This window comes from Gobius niger (genome assembly GCF_951799975.1).
Source record: "Gobius niger genome assembly, chromosome: 13".
NCBI lineage: Eukaryota > Metazoa > Chordata > Actinopteri > Gobiiformes > Gobiidae > Gobius > Gobius niger.
Genome location: NC_136864.1, coordinates 14,048,570 through 14,066,425, shown reverse-complemented (window position 1 = coordinate 14,066,425; position 17,856 = coordinate 14,048,570). Strand labels below are relative to the sequence as shown.

General features: G+C 40.4%; 3 protein-coding genes across 6 annotated transcripts in view; 2 read left to right on the top strand and 1 right to left on the bottom strand.

Moving 5' to 3' along the window:
* Positions 1 to 17,856, top strand: part of cryz (crystallin, zeta (quinone reductase)) — a 145,599-nt gene that overhangs the window by 106,428 nt on the left and 21,315 nt on the right. The gene's annotated exons all lie outside the window — the stretch shown is intronic.
* fitm1l (fat storage inducing transmembrane protein 1, like) overlaps positions 1 to 17,856 on the top strand; it is a 19,292-nt gene extending 1,436 nt beyond the window's left edge. Inside the window, exons 2-4 of one of the 2 annotated variants that reach the window (XM_079568928.1) lie at positions 11,668 to 11,805; positions 15,940 to 16,768; positions 16,963 to 17,856. In XM_079568928.1, the coding sequence (XP_079425054.1) occupies positions 16,590 to 16,768; positions 16,963 to 17,623 (840 nt within the window). In that variant the 5' untranslated portion in view covers positions 11,668 to 11,805; positions 15,940 to 16,589 and the 3' untranslated portion in view covers positions 17,624 to 17,856. Of the gene's footprint in view, positions 1 to 11,667; positions 11,806 to 15,776; positions 16,769 to 16,962 lie in introns of those variants that run through there. The other variant, XM_079568927.1, reaches the window with a different exon arrangement.
* Positions 1,653 to 11,412, bottom strand: LOC306972339 (myosin-7-like; the record flags this gene model as incomplete). Of its 3 annotated transcripts, none has more annotated exons than XM_079568924.1 (37): positions 1,653 to 1,673; positions 1,820 to 1,954; positions 2,179 to 2,274; positions 2,356 to 2,460; positions 2,545 to 2,841; positions 2,915 to 3,118; positions 3,255 to 3,563; positions 3,629 to 3,753; positions 3,827 to 3,992; positions 4,058 to 4,241; positions 4,318 to 4,514; positions 4,581 to 4,699; positions 4,781 to 4,907; positions 5,007 to 5,396; positions 5,461 to 5,551; positions 5,645 to 5,790; positions 5,883 to 6,059; positions 6,131 to 6,373; positions 6,443 to 6,698; positions 6,774 to 6,910; positions 7,002 to 7,125; positions 7,197 to 7,402; positions 7,478 to 7,557; positions 7,623 to 7,932; positions 8,009 to 8,179; positions 8,253 to 8,402; positions 8,482 to 8,600; positions 8,704 to 8,842; positions 8,927 to 9,030; positions 9,098 to 9,196; positions 9,275 to 9,338; positions 9,414 to 9,506; positions 9,722 to 9,827; positions 9,909 to 9,936; positions 10,007 to 10,163; positions 10,232 to 10,375; positions 11,212 to 11,412. In XM_079568924.1, the coding sequence occupies 37 exons, from the start codon at positions 11,410 to 11,412 to the stop codon at positions 1,653 to 1,655; spliced, it is 5,820 nt and encodes a 1,939-aa protein (XP_079425050.1). The 3 variants fall into 3 exon arrangements, with proteins under 3 accessions (XP_079425050.1, XP_079425051.1, XP_079425052.1); XM_079568925.1 differs by having other exon boundaries at positions 7,478 to 7,545; XM_079568926.1 differs by having other exon boundaries at positions 7,478 to 7,539.

Sequence of the window (17,856 nt, the reverse complement as noted above, 5' to 3'; positions counted from 1 at the left end):
TTTATTATGTTTATTTTCAAAACAGCGAAGATCAAAACAATAGCTGAAAATATGCTTTGCCCAGTGAAGAGTCCATAAACCACATCTATATTGTAACTACTTTAACTTTTTTCACTAATCATTGTGTTGCTTCACTCTACTTTTTAATTTTTTTAATGTTTTCTGACTTTTTGATGTAAACGTATAATATTCTGTGTCAGACATTATCACTGTCTAGCTGTGACTTTTGAAAGGTGAAATGATAAAAAGTGAGGGTCAACTGCTGCTGACAAGTGCTGAGATTATTTCCATAGTGATAACAGTCCGGCTGTGCCTCTGGACACAGGCGTCAGGGTGTAAAAGTGCCCTGAGAGATTCCATGACCCGACTAAAGACCTGCCCTTATGAGCAGCTTATAAAGCCATTTGTAACTAAAAGGCAATATTGTGTAATTGAAAGTATATCAAGTAAAGATAATATGCTATCGCTCTGAATTTTCAAAGATTCATATTTTTATGCATGTAGCAAAGTATGCATGTAATGACTATATCTGTTTATTTAAAGCCACTCCACGTAACATGTTACCCTTGAATAGAACAAAATACAAGCATTTAATTTATTACAGATATTTTTATTGTTAAAAAAATATATCTTTTTTTATTATTGAAGTTTAAATGCCTTCATTTTTATGGCAGGTGAATGATGACTAGAATTGGTTGTTTGGGTCTAAAGGTTTGTGAAAGTTAATCATATGTGCATTGTGTCATCATATTTAGGCTGAGGTTCAGGTGTCCAGTTAATCACATTGTATTGTGAGTGTAGCTCGTGTTCATACGAAGGTGTGAATGTATGTTTAATTTGTTCACAGATTCCTGTCTGTCTCTGGAGAGTTATGTTCTTAGCACGCAATAAGAGAACACAGCTCTGAGGCATCACTGGTTTTAGCACCACAGAGGCACCTCTTGCACCTCTGTCCCTCGAGTCCCTTCTTATATTGCCCTGGGATGAGGTGCTGACAGCTGTCATAATAAGACGAGGGGCTGAAGTGAGATATGCAGTCTTGATCATCTGGTCAAAGTGGCATCTATCTGTGAGTTTTTTATTTGGTAATGAGCAAGGGAATGTTTTATGTTTACAGAAGGCTCCTGTCACCAATTAACCCCATAGTGCCATTTTGTGAGCGGGAAAAACTGTAGAAAATACAACTGTGTCTTTTTTGGATTTCAATAATACACAGGACAGAGTTTCGACCATACATACAGTTGAAATCGCTAAAGCTCTGCCCTCTTTAAAGACAGTTTAAGTTTGCACTGTCAACTTTGAGAAAACTGCTGCCGCGATGATGATAGGCACAGTGTTTATTCAAAGAAAGGTTTCCTGTTGTTTTAATGCAAAGCACGTGCACAAGCTACATGCACGTTTATGTAGATGAAATCTTTTGCTTAGCTGTGAGTGTTACGCTAAATGTTTGTGAGCTGCATTATTAGTCTTTAGTTGGCCTTAGCTTGCATTTTAAAATATTGTCATCAGACAGCAGTGTAATTAACAAATAACAACAGAAAATAGATGCGGTGCTGATGAGTCTTTATTAAGTACTACAGGTTTGTGATTGAGAATAACTGAGGATTACACAGCAACACAGCAAACAGCAAATTATCCTGCGATCCAAAGCTTCACTCCTCATCAAACCCTTTCTGTCGCAAGAAAAAAAGTAACATTAGTGCCATTTAAGGGAAGCAATATATGGATATGAAGTGCATTTTTACCAACATAAAAACAGTGTCAAATTAAACTTTACAATAGTGAGGGACAGCTATGAGCAGGAGTTCATGCTTCAAACCTTGGATCCCACATCACGGCTCTTTGCACGGAGCTTGTTGACTTGTGATTCTGCGATGTCAGCTCGCTCTTCAGCTTCATCAAGATCATGTTGCAGCTTGCGAAACTTCCCAAGGTGAACATTAGCTTGTTCCTCCTGTTAAAAACATGTAATCACCTTCACTTTATAACATCTCCAATATTCTTTTGTCAAGGGATTTATAAAACGTGTGTCTCAAAAACAGGAATGGTGGTGAATCTATTGCAAGATTGTTTTGTGAATCAACAAGACGTATAGAGTTGAGAACGTTAATCATAAGTTTTGATATTCAGCATTGTGATAGTTGCAAATGGAATTAGAAGACAAATATCAGTACTCACAGCCTCCTCTGCAGATCTCTTATAAGCTTTAACTTTCAGCTGCAGCTTATCAACCAGGTCTTGCAGACGGGCCATGTTCTTTTGATCTTCTTCAGTCTGTGTAAATTAATGAGACATGAGTTTGAGATGTGGGAAAATAACAGAAACATATTGTTGCTTAAATGATTGCCAGCAAACCTGATAGGTCAGTTCCTTGATGCGGCGTTCATATTTCCGAATGCCTTTCACAGCTTCGCTATTTCTTTTTTGCTCCATTTCCACCTCATTTTCCAGTTCTTTTACCTGGAGATAATAAATGAGTGGTATTTATACCAATATTCCTCAACAACTCCCAGTAAATAAAGGTCAAGCCTCTGTTTAGTTTACCCTGGCCTCTAACTTCTGCACTTGCTTCTTGCCTCCCTTCATAGCGATCATTTCAGCCTCATCCAGACGGTGCTGCAGGTCTTTGATGGTCTGCTCCATGTTCTTCTTCATGCGCTCCAGGTGAGAACTGGTGTCCTGCTCTTTCTTCAGCTCCTCTGCCATCATGGCCGCATCAGTGATGGCCTTCTTGGCCTTCTCTTCAGCGTTTCTGCACTCCTGCACTGCTTCCTCCACTTCAGTCTGAAGCTGGGATGTGTCAGCCTCCAGCTTTTTCTTTTGGTTAATCAAACTGGTGTTCTGCATTGAGAAAAAGAGACAGTGACTACAGTGGTTAAATTCAATGTGATGCTACATGTAATACAGCACTGACCTGTGAGTGCAGTAACTGCACTCTCTCAGTCACATCCAGCAGCTCTTGTTCAGCGAGTTTGCGGCCTCTCTCAGTTTGCTCCAAAGCAGCTCTTAGTTCTTCAACTTCGGCTTGAAGCAAAGTATTACGTCTATCAACGATGGCAATGTTTTCCTTCAGATCATCATTGGCACGGAGAGAGTCGTCCAGCTGCAGCTGAGCATCCTGGGGGGTTTTATATCCACATTTATGGAAGAAGAGGCTTCAGAAACTAATCTGATTAAGTTAAAATGTTTGCTTAAAAATACATTTTTTGTGGTTTCATAAAAGCTCATCTTAAACGTTTTGAGTCACATTTTACCTTGAGATGAGCATGGATAGATTTGAGTTGCTTCTGGGCCTCGGCTGCCTGCCTGTTGGCCTGGCTGAGCTGAATCTCCATCTCATTGAGGTCTCCCTCCATCTTTTTCTTCAGTCGGAGAGCTTCATTTCTGCTGCGCGTCTCAGCCTCGAGAGAGCTCTGGAGGGTGTCAATCATTCTCTGCAGGTTTCTCTTGGTCTGCTCCATCTCTTCATCTTTCTCAGAAACTTTACGCTCCATGTCTGCCTTAATTTGGTTGAACTCAAGCTGAGCTCGAAGAATCTTACCTTCCTCATGCTCGAGTGAGGCCTACATTGAATATAATTCTACATTAATTCTTTTTTTTGTGTGTGTTTATTTTAGTTTGTTCTCACCTCAGCTTCCTCAAGAGCTGATTGTATTTCACTCTTTTCTTGTTCCAGCTGCTTACGAACTTTTTCTAACTCGTGAACAGTTTTCCCACCTTCACCAAGTTGCTCAGTCAGATCAGAAATTTCCTCTGTTCACAAGTAAATTGATTAGATATATTTTATAGTTTGTAGTCAATTGACCTTCTAAGTGTCTAACTCTACCTTGGAGATTCTTGTTTTCCCTTTTGAGTGTTTCCAGATGATCCAAAGATTCTTCATATGAGTTCTTCAGTTTAAAGAGCTCAGTGCTCAAAGCCCTCGCCTCCTTCTGGGAGCTCTCCAGCTCACACTGACACTCCTCATGTTTCTGCTTCCACTCGGCTAAGACCTAAACATCGACATAAATGATGGATTTACACCAGTTTATGCCCTTATCTCTATATAATCATCTACCTTATCAAAGTTTCTTTGTTTCTTGTCCAGAGCAGCAGCAGCAGCATTAGACCTCTCCACATCCACCATGAGATCTTCAATCTCATTCTGGAGTCTGTGTTTGGTCTTCTCCAGAGATGAGCACTTAGCATTTACAGCTTCCACAGCCTCCTCAGCATCCTGCAGACGCTGAGCCAACTTTTTTCTATTAAATATCAGGGTCTTTTAACTGTTGATAACACATTTGCTGTAAGTTGGCATAATACATTGTGGACACTTACTTTGCCTCCTCTAGTTCCTCAGTCCTCTGGATGGCATCAGTTTCGTACTTGGTTCTCCACTGTGCCACTTCAGAGTTTGCTTTGGACATATTTCGCTGTAGTTCACCCTTGGCCTCCTGCTCCTCTTCAAACTGCTCTCTGAGCAGGTCACAGTCATGGCGGGCAGACTGCACTGCATGGGCTAATGCATTCTTGGCCTGTTATTTGTTTAAAAAAACACACATTAAATTTAAAAATATGGAGCTCTGACAGTTTTCTCTTACCTTGACTTCCTCCTCCAGTTGTCTTTTAAGATCTTCAAGCTGCTGGTTATATGAGTTCTTTCCTCTGGTGAGTTGGGAAATCAGTGATTCTTTTTCTTCTACTTGTCTGGAAAATTCACCTGAAATTTTTTTAGTTTAGTTTTTAGGTCAATTAAATTGTTGCAGCCATATCATATTCTGTGTTTGATAGGAGCAAATACCATTCTCAGCTTGAAGTTTTGCCCTATGTGTGGTGAAGTCATTCAGGGATCTTTGATACTCTTCACACTTATTTCTGTATTCATTCAATTGATCCTCTAAAGATCTGTTTGTTTTCTCCATGGTGATCTTAAAATCATGACATATTTTTATTTTGCATTTTTTTCCTTAGTATTGAAACCGCCATTCATTCAAACAACTGAATCAAACAACTGAAGTTTAATTTACCTTGGCCTTAGCAATATGTTCCATATTGGAGACCACATCATCCAGCTCCAGTCGAAGTTCACTCTTCTCTTTCTCCAGTTTCTGCTTGACTCTCTGGAGGTTATCGATCTGTTCTCCCAGGTCAGCCACACTGTCGGCTTGTTTCTTCCTGAGTGTGGCAGTGGTGGCCTCATTGTGCAGAGTGGCCTCTTCCAGGTCCCTGCGCAGTTTCTGAAACTCAGCCTCCCTTTTCTTGTTCATCTCAATCTGGGCAGATGTTGCTCCACCGGCCTCTTCCAGCCTCTCACTGATCTCCTCCAGTTCTCTGGCCAAGTCTGCTCTCTGCTTCTCCACTTTGGCTCGAGCAGCTCGCTCTGCTTCAAGCTCCTCTTCCAGCTCCTCCACTCGGGCCTTTTCACAAGACAGCAGAATACAATAAGACTGGTCTGGCTCCAATTACCCAAATTTAACTTACCTGCAGCTCTTTAAGCTTCTTCTGGAGTTGAAGGATAATGGCCTGTTCGTCCTCAATTCTGCCATTCAGTTGACTAATTTCAAAGTCTTTTCTGTAAAAATATGCATGGAAATATGTGCATATATTGGTATTATTATTCTGATTAGTAGAAAACGGAATCAAAAGTTTAAAAAAAAAAAAGTACTTTTTTAGTCGCTCTTCCAGTTGTTGTTTGTCATTTTCGAGATCCATGACACATTCTTGCGTCAGCTTCAAGTCTCCCTCCAGTTTTCTCTTTGCTCTCTCTAGGTCCATTCGAACCTTTTTTTCTTGCTCAAGGGAAGCTTCAAGCTGAAGCAACAACATTGCATACATTCTTAAAACCATAGACCATATTCTTAGTTATAATTAAATAATATTTTTGCTGCTGTGTTAGATCCTACATCATCCACTTGTTGCTCCAGCTTAGCTTTGAGCTTGGTCAGAGTGTTGACTTTGTCTTCTTCACTCTGCAGGTCATCCAGTGTTTGCTGATGAGCTTCCTGTAAGGCTTTCTTCTCTTTTGTCAGCTTGGCGATGATTTCATCTAGTGCAGCCATTTCTTCAACCAGGTTCTTAACCTACATTGCAAATTCATCCACATATAGTTATCACCGTTGATTTATATATTCATTTATTTTTTTGTCAGTACCTTATTTTCAGTGGCATGTTTCTCTTTCTCCACTTTGGCCAGAGTGAGCTCTAAGTCATCGATGTCTCTCTTGAGCTCAGAGCACTCGTCCTCCAGCTTCCTTTTCTTTACTGTGAGTTCTGCATTCATCTCCTCTTCATCTTCCAATCTCTCAGACAGTTCTTTGGCTTTAGCCTCCATTTGAATTTTGTTTTTTATCAGCCCCTCACATCGTTCCTCAGCATCACAAAGATTGTCTTGTTCCTGTCAACATGATGTTCTATTACTTCCCATGTGCGCCCCAGAAATTATTCAAAGACTAGTGTTTCTTACCGCTTGAACTTGAAGTTGCAGGTCATTCTTCTCTTGGACAAGTGAGACCATTTTCTCCTCTAGTTCCTTTCTGCGAGCTTCTGACTTTGCATAAGCCTCTTTCAGTTTCAAAAATTCTTCCTTCATGTTTGCCATTTCCTTTTCAGCTTCTGCTGATCTCAACAGAGGTTTGATCTTGAAGTAGAGCTTCATCCAGGGCCAATTCTTGACCACCATGAAGGCACGGATATTCCACTGGATCACCAACAAGGCTTCTCTGCATTCATTTAATACAATGATCAGTTATTAATTAATATTTTCATGAAATACTGTGACATAAAATACAAGTTACCTGCGTTCCACCATTTTCTGATACTCAATACGTGACAGAAGACCTCGAGATCTAGCCTGGATGTTTGTGATAATTTTAGACAAACGTTCGTCTCTCATCTCTTCCAGTAACCCCAGCAGTCCAGCTTTGAAAAACACCTACAAACAGAACATACACAACACACATTCACTTAATATTTATTCTCTAGAATGTATGTTGCCACTAGACTTGACACTGGCAAAAAAAAACCTTAGTGTGTCCAAACTTGTATTGGTTGTGATCAATGTCCAGAGATCCAAGAAGCTTTTCTGCTCCTTTTCTGCTGTCAATGAACTGACCCTCAGGGATTGCGGCAGGGTTCAAAATACGATACCTTAAAGGTGAATAACATAAACTTAAGATAATGTCTCATAACAACAACAAAAGTATGAAAACCTATTGCACCTCTGCTTGAAGTCTCCATAGAGGATCCTGTTGGGAAATCCTTTCCTGCAGATCCTGATGCCTTCCAGCACACCGTTACAGCGCAGCTGGTGCATCACCAGAGGGTTCTCCATGGCCCCAGGAGTCTTGGTCTCATTGGGGATGATGCAGCGCACAAAGTGAGGGTGAGTGGATCTCAGGTTGGTCATCAGCTTGTTCAAGTTTTCCTGTTTGTGAAACAATTTTCAGGTATTTACTTTTTCAGAATGTTATTTTTGTTATGTATTTATTTCAAGTCATACTCGATGAAGTGCTGATACAGTCTGAAAGGAGGATCCCTTCTTCTTTTTCCCTTTTTTTTCTTCTGTCCCTTCACCCGTAGCTAATTGAAAATGTTAACATACATTAGTATACTATTGCACATCGTATTATTAACATAAAGCTTACCAGAGTCTACTCCTGCATAATTAGCAAAGAGTATTGACAGCAGTTTAAGCGCAGACTTTTGGTAAAGTCCGACAACGGTCTCGTTTAAAGGGTCTTTGTTCTTCACCAGCCAGTTCACGATATTATAATCAACAGTCCCAGCATAATGGACCAGGGCAAAATGAGCCTCTGGTTTCCCTTTAACAATCCTGGGCTTCTGAAAATTGGCAGATTTTCCCAGATGATTGTCGTAAAGCTTAGCTTTAAATGTGGCATCACTGGCTTTTGGAAACATGCACTCCTCTTCAAGGATGGACATGATGCCCATGGGCTGTATGAGAATAAGTAATAATGTTATATGTTGGTAAACCATATTCAACTTCAGTGCCTCCTTCTAACAGTGTTACCTTTTCAATCAGGTCGATACAGGCCTGTAAGTCCATTCCAAAGTCTATAAAGGTCCACTCAATGCCCTCTTTCTTGTACTCTTCCTGCTCCAGCACAAACATGTGGTGGTTGAAAAACTGTTGCAGCTTTTCATTTGTGAAGTTGATGCAGAGCTGCTCAAATGTGTTGAACTGTGAAGTAAAATATATTTAGTTGAACCCGATATTCAATGACATAATGTGTATACTTCATTATTTTACTCACATCAAAAATTTCAAACCCAGCGATGTCCAGTACTCCTATGAAGTACTGACGCGGCTGTTTGGTTTCCAGTGAGTGATTTATTCGTATCACCATCCACAGAAACATTTTCTCATACACTGCTTTAGATAAAGCGCCAACGGCATAGCTCACCTGTTCATGTACACATGAAATGAGTTTTTCAGCATTGATTTATTGATTGATTTATTCATTTATTTATTTTAGTTTTTACCTGTGCAACAGTTTGGCCCTTGGTAACCCACTCATTTCCAACTTTCACTCTTGGATGCAGCAGGCCTTTGGTGAGGTCAGCAGAGTTTAGCCCCATCAAATATGCAGACTTGTCAGTATCTGTGAGAAACCATACTTAGTGCTTTGCTCAAAGCTGACTGTTGGTGATACTGATGTTATTCCCCTTTCTTGACAAAATATATCAAAGTGTAAACAGTGTTACCTTCAGTGCCATCAGCCTCTGCTTGCTCCTCCCGCTGCTTCTGTTTGAACTTCATGTTTCCATAGTGCATAATGGCCCCTGTAAGCTTATACACAGAGTTCTTTTCTTCTTGTGTAAAGCCCAGCACATCAAAGGCACTCTGTAAAACATCAGTTTCTCTATATGAAACAAACTTTTTACTTGTTTAAATCTGAGTAAATTGTAAGAAGGTATTAAGCCTAACATCTGTTGCCATAAGCTCATCTGCATCGTCTATGGAGGCGACTTGGGTTTCCCCCTGAGAGATGAAGGCGTAATCATAAGGGTTGTTTGTAATCAGCAGCATCTCTGGAATAGATATAAAGACACTGTAATTCAGGTCGAACAGAAGGGCTATGAGTGGTTTCGGACTAACCCAGGAGCTCTGGCTTTTTGTTGGACAAGATCTGGTAGAAAATGTGGTAATCCCTTTCCGCTTTGAGCTGGAAGGTCACACGAGATTTCTCCAAAAGATCTAAAAGAAAGTGAATTGAGAATTATTGTTGACTGAAAACCACCACAAATGATCAACCTCATGTTTTATCTATCTTACATGTTTCAATATCAGCTGACGCTAACTTTCCTCTGGTATCAAAATGAATCCTGATGAATTTGCCCTAAACCAAATGAAGAGAGAATAAAAGAAATCATATAAGTGCTCTGAAGGTTTTGAAACACTGAAGGTCACTTACAAATCTGGAGGAGTTGTCATTTCTGATGGTCTTGGCATTTCCAAAGGCCTCAAGAGCAGGGTTCGCTTGGATGATTTGATCCTCCAGGGTTCCCTGCCGAAAGCGTGATTCGACATTGTGTCAAAAAACACTCCAGAGATGTACTTTTCATACGTTTTTGTTTTTTTAATGGAAAACGGTAGCATTAAAGATATTATGATGAGCCAAATCAATCCCTATATCAATGTGCATAGATTTTGATTAATTTTATAAATCATTATCTTTAAGATTATTTAAAACATGTTGGTTCTACGAAATGCAATACTGACCTTCTCTTTTGCATTGGCGTCTTTTTTAGTTCCTCCAGCTGCAATACTGGCAAAATACTGAATGACTCTTTTGGTGTTCACAGTCTTTCCTGCACCAGATTCTCCACTGCATTTAATAAATAAATAAATAAATAGTTAATGTGCATAAATGTACATACTGTATTTTAAATGTTGATATGATTCTTACGTAATCAGAATCGACTGGTTTTCACGATCTACAAAATGTTAAACATTATGTTAAATAATAAAGTACCACAGACTTTCTTATTAGTCATGTTTATCTACCTGCTAACATGTACTGGTAGGCATTGTCAGAGATGGAGAAGATGTGAGGAGGAGCTTCACTCCTCTTCTTTCCTCTGTAGGCAGTAACCACTCCTTGGTTGTAGACTGGCAGCCCCTTGTAGGGGTTGACAGTCACACAGAACAGCCCGGAGTAGGTCTTAGGAAGAAGAAGCAAGTTGTTAGATAAAAGAAATGTTGCTTGAGAAAAGCATGTTGTCAGCTCACATAGATCATCCATGCAGCATAACGCTCTTTGAGGTTAAACAACACAGCGGGCTCGTGGAGGAAGGTCAGCATGGCCATGTCCTCAATCTTGTCAAACTTTGGAGGATTCTGTTGCAGAATCTGGGTATCTTTGACCGTCACAGTCTGCAGGAAAATACAAATATTATTATGTATGTTTGAAGCCTGCAGTCCTTAATATATAGTACAGTTATACATTTATGCATCAAATGATACCTATTTTGTTTAAAGTAAGATCTTTTTATTTAATGTGTGCTTATGTTGTGGGTAAAGGCATGCACATCCACAGTTCTAAACAAGTGTGCAGGATCGAGAAATGAAAAATGTCACAAAAACAATAAAAGATCCGCACAACTTAGTCGCTCCCAAACATGAGCATTAAATAAGCTTGGGAGCGACTAAGTTGTGCGGATCTTTTATTGTTTTTGTGACATGTGTGCTTATGTCACATTACGAAGCATGCAGTGGGGAGATGTTGCCAGAGGGCAGCAGTGCCATCACTCAGCTGCTTAACATACTGACAGCCTCTTTAATTACAAGCAGCCATTTAAACATGTATTTACACTCACTCAAGGATGTACCCTTCAATTTACACCCAGCTTTACACTGAGATTAGCACCGGATCCAGGAGCAGTGCTCACTTACATTTTGTTAACCTGTCATCTGCCATATTAGGGTTGGGTTTGAGGTTCGAGTTAGGTTCAGCAATGATGCATATCCAAATCCCAAAGCGTATTGACAGGAGAGCTTACAGCCGATATGCCAGTGTGATGCCTCATTTGTAAGCCAAGACCTTCTATTTTCTATGGCATTTGCCGTCCCTGACCCTAATCATAACCTCTGACCCTAAACCTAACCCTAACCCTATCCTCCTGATGGTAAGTAAGTAAAGTTAAACACGGATACACTCACTGTGAGACTGACAGCTGTACTATCTCAATCATCTGAAGAGAGGAACTGACCTTCCCCCGTTCTGTCTCCACAGTGACCTTGTCTCCATCTCGGCTAGTGACGGTCGCCTTCACAAACTCCTCCACCGGGTCTGGAACAAAGCACTCTTTCTTGATGTCAAAAGGACGTGTAGATGCCTCCATCCGCTCCTTGTCTGACTTCCTCAGGAACGAGGCAGCCGGCCCAAACACTGACATCTCCGCATCACCCATGGCTATAGGGTGAGAACTAAGACTGGAAGACGATATAAATGTCACAAATCTACAGACAAACACTATGAACATGCCAGTAATTAGATGGTGTTATTGTATTACCATTATACTGTTATTTGTTATACTTTACCAGTTTATTCAGCTGGATTCTCAGATATGCTCAGGCTTCAGTGTTTGGTCCCCTGTAATGTCAAACAACAGTAAAACATTTCTATTATAGTAGTAGTATAGTAGTATTATAATATCTCATTACAGACTTACACAGTCCAGGTGAAGAGGAAGCAGCTTGTTTGTCCACACTGACCATGAGATATCTAATATATAACCCCAGCTGACCCTCCCTGCGCGGGCCAAGGACGCCACCCTGACCTGCGAACCAATACACAACCACAGGTAACGCCACACATCCCGCCTGCACCCAAATAATCACCATCACTTTCATCACTTATGGCAGCGCTCTCGGTGGCTCTTGTGGCGCTGGCTGTCCTCCCAGCCACGTTCATCTTTAGCTTCCAAATAATGTGATTTTTCAGGATGACTGCCAGGAACTTTTCGACATAACTCGCCCATGACTCACCCATTTGCAGCCACAGCCACTTCTTCAACAACACGATTCTTCCGTATCTTTTGATAAGTTTTAAAGTGGGGGATAGATGCACAAAGAAACCAGGGGCTACTTAAGGCCAACAGCCAGGAATAATAGGAAAAAAGATAAGATAAATAGATAAACCTTTATTATTAATCTCACAAAGGAGTATGAAAATGTATGTATGTGTGTATTTTTCTTTTAATTTGAATTAGATTTGTTCAACAATGTTCATTTTAAGTAACAGAAACAAAGAACAAATTAGTAGCACAAACATTTATTTGCATGTCAAAGGAAAATAGTCATTTGTATCTACTTTAACAGTTTACCACAGGTCCTGAGTTCTTTCAAATACAGTAACAAAGATGAGTGGACAATCATGGCATGAGGCATATGGGCCTATTTAAAGGGTTTCCAGTTGTTCTGTTCACACCTCTGCTCCATAACAGCTGTTAACAGTCCAATAAGCTGTAATAAGCTGTTCTAAATACCTACCTCACAACCTCAGGTAAATGGGTTAGTCGTTCAGACATTGTGGTCGTGTCAGGAGCATCAGTAACAGTTGTGTCATGGCCTCTTGACCATAAGGCTTAAAGAAACCCCGCGAACAAAGACGCGGTCACTCGAGGGGTTTGATGGTGAGTGATGGAAATGTAAACAATGTCAACGTCAAGCTTCTGGTTCTTGCAGAGGAGCAGTTGTTTTGACAAATCCCGGCACCACTTCGCAACACACACACGCGATCTGGCTGCGGGTTTAGGATTACTTTGCAGATTAAACTCTGTCTTGTTCAGTAGATTAAGGTTGAATTCATGTATATCCAAGACAATAACGGCCATTAACGTTATAATGCCCAGTTTTTAATGTCATAAGCCTTTAACGTAATAACAGGAGGAGTGAGTAATGAGGCTGTTGAGTCAGTTATATGACAAGTTAATTTTATTGGAATGAAAGGATATCCCAAATAAGAAAGATTCATGCACAATTATTTTACCACGGGTTGACAAAGAGCCGGCTAAATTCTTAAAGTAGTATGTGAAAAAATAAGGGCTATTTTTGAGGTTGAATGTGTGGTTAATGTGTAGAGCAAACTATTTATTGCAGATTAATCAACATTAACGCAAAGACAGTTCCAGCAGGCTTCCAACACTTCCATCCATAAACAATGTCTCTCATAAAACTGCACAGATTCCTAAAAAGAAATGCAGGCACATTTGTGGATCAAAACATACTAACTTCTTACAGTTTGTTCGTTTTTTTTGGCACAACAATTTCATTAAATTTTTTCCCACAAGGCCATTGAGCCAGCTCTGCTTATACTGCATTATACTGGGCTGTACGAATAATAATGTTAAGACAAAAATGGTCAGCAGAAGGTGTTTAAAAATATCAGGACAATTACCAGTAGCACGCAGGGATCAAACATGGGGGCGCGGATTTATCCGAAGCTATGCCCCTCGATTCCCTCATCAGTTTGGTATTAACCATGTGAGCGGATTGTTATTGCTCTGTGAGTGTGAAAGATATGATATTCGGATATTAATACACCCTTTTTTGATAACCTTGTTTGACCCTTCACTCCTGAGAATCGCTCTAACAGGCCTCGCAGACTGTCGGAAACGCTATCAGAGGTATTTTAGCCGGAATGATAAGAACCACCCATTGACAAGAACCACAGACACTGCCACACCAACAGGAAAAAATATCCCAGTGGATAGACAAAGAGCCTCAGCTGATAGACGGGTATTTAGGGCTATCTAAGCTCCACAATATGAGATTCAGTTGGGGATTGCTGATAAGTGCGGGTTATAAACGAAACTGTGAAAAGAGTAGAGTGAATAGCTGGCTGTTAATGAGATTTTAGAATAGAATTTGACTTTTTAACAGGAACTTGCTATAATATAATGCATTTTCATTAAAAGTATAAATATCCAGATAGAATTATTTGTGTACACAATGTCGTTGAAAAACTGGTACAAGTAATAAACACCATTGTTGCAAACTGAGGAGGGGGAAGCCATTTAAAGAACAATGAAAACAGCTCATAACCTTTATGTCATGTTTTGTGAAGACTATTTGAGTGTGATCAAGTTGTGTTAACTTTTAAAAAACATAGGAGAGCTTCCTGGAGAAGTGCAGCACCTCATGAACTTTACTTTGCAGGATTACTAAAACATGCATAAATGAAACAAACACAACTCTTGGTGTGAGCAACATTACAACATGCTTATAAGCTCAACAAGTTTAGCATAGTCATGTAATATTCCATTAACGGTGCAGCAGTTTTAAAAGTTGTTGTGAAAGACTATTTTTGTCTTGGCCAACATTACTGGAATAAAAGATAAAATCATATAGGCTAGTATTTTTATTGGCAGCATTAAGCCTGACCGTTTCATATGGAGGTGCATGTGATAATGCCTCAAAAGCAAGCTTAACATTGTGTCATATTTTTATCTTCCAAAGGCACTGAAGCCGGCGGCACAGCCACCCGCATCCTTCTTTTGTGGCTCAGTTCTTTGGAACAATGGGAGCCGCGGAGGGCAGATCATGTGGACAGCTGTTTGTGTTGTCATTCGGGTTTTTACAGAGGATTAACCGCCACAATCCACAGCTGACATTCGCTCGAGATGCACAGACACCGCGCACATTTGCCGGGTGTGGGCAGAGCACGGGAGTCCCGCAATGTCAAGGTAACTTTTTGGTTCCAAGAAAAACCTAAAAAGTATGATAATGGTTAACAAAATAGTAAAATTAATATATAATAAAATATACAATAGTATTATACAGAGAAAGTTCCAAAATATCATGAAGGTTTGATAAGACGCCAGTTTTAAGATGGATATCTACTATATTTTCATCAAGGTTTAACCTTGATGAATTTTTCTTTATTACACTAAAAATAAACCATAACCGTAAGTCAAATGAAAAGCTTGATGATTTGTCATGATGAAAATATGAAATGAAAACTAATGTCACTGCATAGGCATAAATCCTGTTCACTACTGGGATAATGTCTGAAAATGATTGTATAAATATATACAACATATGAATTGATGAAAACTTGCTTTTAGCACTACTTAAAGTTAACTTCAAGCACTTGGATATTTAAGATGTATAAAATTCCCAAATGGCCATAGAAAATACAGTGGTCCTGTTGGGCCACAGTGTGGCAGTATTATGGAGGTCATTGAGCTTTTTTTGTACATGCACTCAGATTATTTTAGATGCAAAAAGCAAACCCGGTAAAGACAGCCTGTTGTAATTTACTTATTTATTTATTTGTTCTTTAGCTTTACTAACAATTTAAGGTTATGGTCTCAATCTCAGTTGGGTTGTTGCACTTATCTGCTTTTTGTCAAACCTTACTTTGGCCACTAGGAGGTGTTAAAGATGTAAAAGTACCCCGATCTTAGTCAAATGAGCAAATGAAGTATACAATAGCCTCACAGGAGACATTCTGCATCAGTGTCTTTTTGCAATTTAAATATAACCAAAAATAACTCATGCCCAATTACAGATAGATAATTAATGGCAGTGTCAGTGAGGACTTTTTTTTTGTGTTGTCTCGGCTCTGCATTGCTGAGTGACATAAACAGACTGCTGCAACAGCTGTGTCTTAGCCTAGATCCAGTACAAAGGTTACTGCTATTAATACACATGAACACATTCACAAACATAATACTGAATGATACTCTTAAGCTTATTTTCTTCATTGTTGAATATTTAGAGGATGATTGTGTCTGATCAGTTATTTCTCAGCTCCCCATAAAGTTTGCAACACCAACAATCTGAGTCATATTAACAGCAAGGAATCCTATGAGTTGTGCATTTCCTTGCCCTTCAGTCAGTTCAGGAGGAGCAATGTGACACCTAAAGTCTCAGCAGACTCACGGCAAGGATTGAGCAGGACCGCTGTATATTTATATATGTGTTTCTCACAGTGGAGCTGTCAATGACAGAGGTCTCAAGACACAACTCTCAAGACTGGACTCAGCACTGGCAGCCTGTCGCTCACTGGATTATATTTGCTGCAAAAAAAGCTTCAATTTGATTTTGTGCACGGCAACTGAAACATGCTGGAAAGTTTATGATGATCTGAGTGTCATGTTGCCTCTAATGAAGAACATATTGGATTAATTCAGCGGGTCTGGACTGAAGACGCTGTGAGATGGATTTCAGAGTGTGCACATTTGCGCTGTGAGGAATGCTGAGGCCAGCTGTCACTTCATTCAGGTTGTACAGTACAGTCCTGAATGTCTCTGCACCAGCAGCAAGTTGTGTTACACCAAGGAACCTCAAGCTATTTTAACAATCCTCGTCCTTGGATATCAATTATTTGGCTACTGGATTAAAAATGTGATATTGGTGATTTCACTTTGTAATCAGCCCTTTTTCTGGTAACGTTACACCTTCATATCAGTGACTGCTGTTTCCTACCCTCTCAGTAATGCACAGGGACTAGTGTTTTCACTGCATTCTGGGGAGGATTACTGCATTATCACATGAAACTGGGCATACTTTAAACCTTAAGTAAAAATCTACACAGCTGCACAGAGCGGAGCCATAGCCACTGGCTTGGAATTGTGTTGAAATGTTCCTCAACACAGTGCTAGTGGTCCTGACGGACCTGGCCGCACACTTTCTTGGAAACAGTTATTTTCGACAGCATTTCCACCTACTGCTGTCAGTGATGCTGATGTTTGGGCCAGGACTCAGTTTTTGGGTGTCCCAGCACAGCATCTTTGCCAAACGCACCCATTTCCTGTACAGGTGAGGCCTCTACCTGCATTATGATTCTTTATTGTCTGAATGACTGGATCAACCTCCTGTTGTGAAAAAAGTAAATGGTTAATTTTCTGCTATGTAAAGTTGTAATTATTGTTCATTATTCTCCTCAAGTCCTTCTTCTTGTTGAGATTTGTCACCATGAAACATCTTTTAACATTGGCTTGTCTCTGCTCCAGGATTTTCCTGCACTCTGGATGGGGTTGGACCTGCATCTTTGTGGGTTCCTTTGTCTTTGTCCTGTCCTTCACCATCCGCCGCTCTCTGTCTCTGTCACTTCGGCACCTGTCACGCCTCCTGCTGGCCGGGGGGCTGTGGCTTGGCTTCTGTAAACTTCTGGACCTGTTGGAAAATGCCACTGGAAGCTGCTATGAACCATTAGCGGCAACTTCAGATGTGTCCAACGGCCAACCACTGCTGGTGTTACGTGAAGGAGAGAGTAAGGCACTGTGTCTTAGAGCTGGGATGCTGTGGAGGGGCTATGAAGTTTCAGAAGATGTCTTCCTCCTCTGTCTGTGCTGTTTACTCCTGGCAGAAGAGACAGCGGTGTTTGGTCCCTATCTGAGCCTGGGCGGAGCCTCGGACGCGCCTCTTAGGATCCTCTTCCTGTTCTGTGTGGTCCTTCTCAACCTCTGGATCTTTTTATTGCTCTGTCTCTTAGCCTACTTCCCCCAGTTTCCAACGCAGCTTTTAGGAGGTGCACTGGGCTGTCTGAGCTGGAGAGTCCTGTACCAGGGCTGGTACCGCATGGGTCCAAGCTGGTACTGTCCAGGGAGACCCGGACTGGGACTACTTAATGCTAAGAGCTGCTTGAATGCAGAAGAAAAACACACCAAATGACAGTGATTTTAATAAAGTAAAAAAGTACTTATGTTCAACTCTAACATTTCAGATTTATTCAGTACTTTTGGTTTTATTTATTGGAGAACTTAATTACCATAGTATAAATAGGCCAATGCATAGGACATAGACAAGTTATGTCATATTACATCTCTGGTGCGGTAATTATCCTCCAAACTGTATTTATCAGTCGAGTTGGTCTTAAGTATAAAGTGACTGAGTACTAGCTTTGT